Source organism: Polypterus senegalus, unplaced genomic scaffold (genome assembly GCF_016835505.1).
Source record: "Polypterus senegalus isolate Bchr_013 unplaced genomic scaffold, ASM1683550v1 scaffold_4039, whole genome shotgun sequence".
Lineage (NCBI taxonomy): Eukaryota > Metazoa > Chordata > Cladistia > Polypteriformes > Polypteridae > Polypterus > Polypterus senegalus.
This window is the reverse complement of record NW_024381778.1, coordinates 1289-8101: the sequence shown is the minus strand read 5'-3', so window position 1 is coordinate 8101 and position 6813 is coordinate 1289. Positions and strand designations below refer to the sequence as shown.

Sequence of the window (6813 nt, the reverse complement as noted above, 5' to 3'; positions counted from 1 at the left end):
ACAATCCTCACGAACTAGCTAGAAACAAGTCAACTATTACCACACCACCACCATCTGATCAAAGTACTGTACAGCTATCTGTGATGTTGAAATATAAGCAGATAGCCAAACTGTCAATGACATCCACTGCGTCGAGTCTTATAGGAAACAGCTTAAAAAACAATAAGGAACTACTTAAGTATATTGATGTTATGTAGAATGCACAGTGGGGGCCTTGGCAGAGGAGTTTTGGTCTTGGAACCCCTGCAGAATTTGTGTTTTTTCTCCAGCATCTCACCCCAGAGTGTTTTTTTTATTTATCTGGTATTCCCTGGCTATCTGACCATAGCAACAGACTTCTCATTATAGACTTAAAAATGCATCTACAGTATGTAGGGACTCTACTTTACCTATAATTTGCATATCTGTGTTATGTAAGTATGTATTGATTTATTCTTATTTGCTATTTTTGGTATGTCATTTATTCATTCTTATTTATTTTTAAATTGTTTCTACTTTTCTTGTAACCTTTTCTTTAGTATCTTATAAAACAATTTGAGCTACATTTTTTGTATGAAACTGTGCTATAGAAATAAATATTGTTGCTGTTGTTATGTACGTTAAATTTCATCAGCTTCAACTCTGCCCAGCCTGTATAATTTCCGCCTGCAATGATATGGCTGATCCTATACTCTCTACCTTCCTCTTAGTTTATTAAAAAGCTTTTTATTCCTATCCAGGTCATTTACAGTATACCTTGTGTCACACACATGTGCAAGGGAGGCAGCTAAAGGGCTCAAATGGATGTAATTACATGCTGGACCAGGAGTTGGCAGTGTTCGCTGATCGTTTCTCTCTTTCGTCTACAGACCAGCCAAAGTAAATCCCGCCTGAGCCTATAGACCTCACTTCCAGTTCCGGACGTTCCTGACATCACTTCCTCCAGTTCACCTATACAACCACCATTGTCATTTTTGTTACTCCAGTCTGTAAAGACATTTTTTTGTTCAGACTACTTATTCCAAATATATGTGGTGCCTACCCCAAATCTTTTTTCTAATTTGTGTTCTCTTCATTTCCACAACTATATATTAAAAAGAGCAGCACATCACTTTGAACGTCACTTAATTCTCAAGAAATATCTCAATGTTTATTGTCCATGGACAGGTTCACTGCCTGCCTAGATTATTCAAATACCTGTAGGTCTGCAGACTTTATATAATTGAGTACTAAGTTAGTAGGACTTTTCCTTCTAGCAGGAGATCCAAATCAACTTAAGAGCCACAAGTACATCTCACTGAATGACAGATCCCTTTGAATGTATTATATCATTCAGTATCAACAGCTTCAGTGTTATACTCAACTGCATCCTGAACCTTCAAATTGTCAGTCTATCACCTAATGAACATTATCACAGTATGTTCCTACCTCTCCATCTATGATCCAGAGGTCTGGTCACATCTTTAGAACCTCTTGGCTTAATTTCTACAATTCAATGGTCTTTCTGCTGAGAGGCTAATGGCAATTCAGAGCACTGCTTTGGGACATCCGGGCTAGGAGTACAGGGGGATAGGATGAGTAGCTTTTGATTGTTCAAGGTGTGTTCTTTTTTTCACACTTGGGAACTGAAAATCTTTGGAATCTGACCACGCCCAAGACGGACAATAGAACACAAGGACAAAAGACACACCCAGTCAGGTCCATGACAGAAACAGCCAGGCCGATATCATCTTTGTCATATTATCCTAAGATAAAAGATAAAAGGGAACCCAGAAAGGGGCATGGTCAGTTCACCTGGGGCAAAGATACCAAATAAAACTCAGCCCGCATTCAATGGATTGTTAAGACTTTAATGAAGGCTTGATGATGAAAGTCTTTCAGACAGCCTTCTAAGCTTGGATCATACTGGCTGATTAAATAAATCCATTTTTTTTTTCCAAAACCATAGAATGGATTTGGCATAAGTTCTCTTCAACATGGTCAAAATGTCCCACACAGATAACAAACTGAACTGTGTTTAGATGAGTATTGTGCAGCGTAAAATGAACTGCATTGAGTTTAATGTAGTTGAAGTGGTAGTTGATTTAACTGACAGAAGTGACATTAAACACTGAAGAGTAGGCCCAGGAGAGGAACAAAACCAAAGACTTATGCCTGTGGGCAGGCTACGGTCAAACACAGAGAAGTCAAAAAAACATGTACCAAAACATGATTTAAAAGTCAAACTTGGGTAACAAAGAACTGAACACCCAAATTTGGTATTAGTTCAAGGACCAGAGACAACTTTGAAAGTGAATCCAGAATCCTGGATGGTTTTAATGTCATCGCCTTGATGCCATCATCTGGTGCGACTTCCAGTTACCACTCCCTAGCAACCCACTGTTGCATTTAGTCAATGGCACCCAAAATCCATGACACCATAACGTAAACAAAAAGTATGATGCTGTTGGAGAATGTAAAATAATAAAGAACAAAATATAACTTGATAATACTATAATATTAAGCCACAAAGTATGAAAAATATGATATTCATAAAGTCTACAATATGAAAAAATAGAACATTGTAGGAGAAATTTTACTAATGGAAAAATATTAGCAAAAACTAGTTCTAAATTCATGACAGAGATGTGCTTCAATGAAAGTGACGATGTGGTCCAGATGGGGCTGCACTTAGTGGAGATAACCAAAACATGACCAAATATCTGAGGGCCTGAGCTTAGATGAGTGGGGTCTGTTTGCACTTGGGCTAATGGAAGCCACATTGGGATTAGACATGTTGGGTGAAGAGAACCCAATTCAAGAGGTGGGGGCTGGACTGATCTAAACTGAGCTGACACTGGAGGGCTTTAGCTTAGCAGGGCCCTGTTATCTATAGAGCCTGGCTAATCTGAAGTCAGTCAGGATGGGGCTAACCTGTGCTGTGTGGAAGAGTCATGTTGAGCCCAACTGCACCAGGGCTGTTTAACCATTGTGAATGCCATGCCAATTGTTCCTGCATCCTTACCTGAATGAAAGCTGGCTTATTGCCATGACAGGAGGCCATAATGAAAGGACAGAGATGGACTGGTATCCTGAGTGGGTTAGAAACTGGTTCCTTACCAGGAAGGGATGATGTAATGGAAGGATAAGGATAGACTGGCATACCGACTTATATGGGTGCTGGTTCCTTGCCAGCACAGGAGGCCGCTTACTGGTAAAGACAGCGGGTGGCTGTTTCCAGGAGCTATGTTCTTCCTCTGTGCACGTGATGGCAGCGTCTAACCAGTGGAACTGCCTTATGGATATCCACAGAACAGGCTAGGAATTGCAGTCCCATAGGACAGCCCTCAGTGTTCTTGGGCGCCACCAGGGGGAGCAGCAGGAGAACATTATATCCAGAAATGCTTCTGATGTGCAAGAAAAAAGCCATCCCTAGAAAGTGTGCCAGTCCATCATGATGCCTACTGATGCTCACAGAACTAAACAGGCCTTTTTGGGACATCTGATTAACCTAACAAACATGTTATGGGAATATAGAAGCAGAAGTCACAGAGAGATTGAGAGAACTTGTAAAGTCTTCACAAACAGCCATCAAACTTGGGATTTGAACCCAGGACACTGAATCAATGAATTGGCTTAAATGATTCCTACTCAAGAAGTATGGTCGAGAGTAACAAGAATAGCTGTCATATAGCCAATGACCGGGTTCAGGACACTGGAATTGTGAGGTGGCACAGCTACCCACTGTACTGCCACATGCCAGTGTTTATTGTCTTCAATGTCACTGATTCACTGCACTTTTCCTATAGCACATTTCGATTTTCAAGGTTGATTTGGCTTTCTTTTTTGAGCAATTCTGTTATTCTGAATTTTTGACAGTGACATGTGGCCCTTCTCACTAGTGTTTCAGGCCCACCTTGTTGAGGGATGCCCTGAGGCAAGCAGTGCAACTCTGTTTGGATACACAATTCTAGTGCCAGAAGTGCCCACTGTGAGTGAGACAAATAAGACAAGCAGGTTAAACTGAGCCCGTCAGTCTTAAAGAGTACAGCTCCCGTTTTACTGCCTAACAGTCGGACTGACAGGAAGGGTTCTCTGATCCGCCTTGTGAGGTGACCCCAGGTAAGAAAACATGAAGGTAGATACAAACATCAAGACGGTGACCACATGTGTTTTGTTTACTTCCCTAGCACTGAATGACCAAGTTGAATGGCAAGAGTGTAACGAGAAGAGACATAAAAGTAATAGAAGGCCCATGAGCCCAAATGATGGAGGCAACAGAGTAGCGTTCTAAGCACAGTTGGAGGTAACCTGGCAGAGCGGATGTGACTCTTGCAGCGCTGCCACATCTTGCTTGCTTTCTTCCTCCCCCTCCTTCTCTTCCTCCCTCATTCTCTTTCTTATTTTAAAACTTAACAGGAAACTGCCTCATTCACACAGGCGCCACAAGTCGCACAGCTGCACAGCAGGAGCAGACGCAGGGATGCCGGTCATCCTGGGTGAGGCCCGCATTTTGACCTCTCCCCAGTCCATCGTGCGGATCCTAGAGATGCTGTTTGGATGTGTGACCTTCAGCCTGGTGGTGTCAGCCGACAGCAGCTTTCTGGACAAGGGTCCTCACTGGTTCCTGTGCATGTTCAGTTGGTGCTTCTTCTTCGTGCTCACCGGCCTAATCCTCTTGGTGGAGTTTGTGCAGTTTCAAAGCCTTGTGCCTCTTTCTTGGAAAAATCTACCCATCAGCATGGCTTTCTTGGGTGCCCTGATGACCTTGAGTGCCTCAGTCTGCTTCCCACTGTTTGTGATCAAAGAGAGCTGCTTTGAAAAATCGTCCTGCGGCCACTTGGTCAGTGCCACCATCTTCTCCTGCTTCAGCTTCCTGTCGTACAGTGCTGAGGTCTACATGACCAAGGTAAGAAGTGAGGCTCACAGTGGCTACATGTCCACCACCCCTGGATTTCTCAAGGTGTTTGAGGTTTTCTGCAGCTGTATGATTTTTGTCAGTGTGGATACAGAGGTGCTGGACAATCTGAGGGTCTACCCACTCTTCTGGTGGAGTCTAGTGGTGTACAGCTGCTGCTTCCTCATGTCTGTCTGCACTATTGTTGTTATGCTGGGCGAATGCACTGGACGGTGCCTTGTCCCCTTTGACAGGATCCTGGCAGCCTTTAGCATGTTATGTGTCGTCATGTACGTCACAGCTACAGGTTTCTGGCTTTGGCACCTGGTGAACACGCAACAAAATATAAGTCCCCAAAGCCTATGGAGAAACAGTCTGACCATCACCATCATCACCTGCCTCAACCTCCTGACCTACACTGTGGACCTGGCCTTCTCCATCAAGTTAGTCTGCTACAGGACTTGAAGTGGCATTGTGAGAGGACAAACTGATCACTCAAATTGACATTCAATGGAAAGGAAGTCAAAACCGTTTATCACTTTGGATTTGAGGCCTGCTAACCATGGAGAATTTGGATACATCTCTCTTGAGATCATCAAGGGGCCACTCAGTCGTTAGGCTGAAACAATGACGCTTGTCAGCAAAATTCAATAACAGTGTCAAAGTTTCACTTTCACACACCCACACATGCAGACACACAAACAAGCATGCAGGCTCAGTCACACACACACACACACACACACGTCAGGTGCGTGCTTCCACAGACACTGAAACAGACAAGGATTGCTTTGCTTAACGAAAACAGCCTCCAGATCTTTGGACAGACTGCTGCATCTCTTCTTATAGCTCCTGCCTTAAAAGTTGATTACCACACCACTGTGGGAAAACAGTAGCTGTTAGCCATAAAGCTGATTTGCTGCTCTGATCGGAAGTCCGTTGGACAGCAGCACAGGTGCATCATGCTGCCACAAATAGAAAAGAGTGCTGCAGACTTCCTGATGTGGAGGATACACAGAGCCTTACAGGAAGGTCTAATATGGCTAGTACACTTTTGTCAGATTTAGATTCTGCACTTCTCCATATGCTGGTGCTTCACTCATTTAATACAAGTATTTTGCAGATGTGAATTACCCTGTAGATGTCCAGTGTTTTCCTCAGATCTCAGCATTTTGTAGTTTGATCTAATTAGTTTGATTCTGTCCAGCTCTAGTGTGGTCCGACATAAACTTGTGCAGTCTGATTCTGTCAGGCCTGGTGCAATGAACCTGTCTTCTCAGCTCTGTTCTGAGGCTTTAACTCATGCAGAATTGCTGATCTTCATACCTGAACTCACACAGCCTGATCCTATCAAATCTCAATGTTGTCCCACACAGGGTAGTCTTGCAGGATTCAGTATGATGCGTTAAAGTCCTGTTGTTCTAACTGTGCTCAATAGCACCTGACCCTGTCAGTTCCAGGTATCCTGTTGCTACATGTAAATCAGCTAATTTCATCAAACCTTGAAGTTCTGAGACTTGATTATGTATGCTACAGCATTATCCATTTAGTCGTCAATATTTCCTGACTTTTGTCTAATGAATCCTGGGATAGTCTCCATCTACTGTACCTTATGACCCTATCCTGGATAAGTGAGTTAGAAGGACGGATGGGTATTTCACAACTCACAGGTTGCCCCGCAGGTATGCACACAGGCAATCCAACAAAGGGAGGCTGCCACCTAGCACACTGGGAGAATTTATAGCCCTTTTAGGTGGCATTCCCCTGTACTTCCATTATATGGGCCTTCTGGCCAGGGAAGAGTCCATTCATCCCATTCAAGAAGCCAGTCCATTCCTGTCTTCTGTTACATAGTTTAATCCTGTTACATTTTACTGCCCTGCACCTCTAGTCTGTTTCAGTCTTTTCCTGCTTTATTACACTGTAATGGGATCTTGTTATGTGTTCTTTTTTAGCAGCCT

At 43.2% G+C, this 6813-nt stretch overlaps 1 protein-coding gene across 1 annotated transcript; it reads left to right on the top strand.

Annotated features, from left to right (window-relative positions):
* Positions 1-4441: 4441 nt before the first annotated feature.
* Positions 4442-5320, top strand: LOC120520924 (myeloid-associated differentiation marker homolog). Its single transcript, XM_039742895.1, has one exon. It carries the CDS (start codon positions 4442-4444, stop codon positions 5318-5320), a length of 879 nt encoding a protein of 292 aa, XP_039598829.1.
* Positions 5321-6813: the final 1493 nt, after the last annotated feature.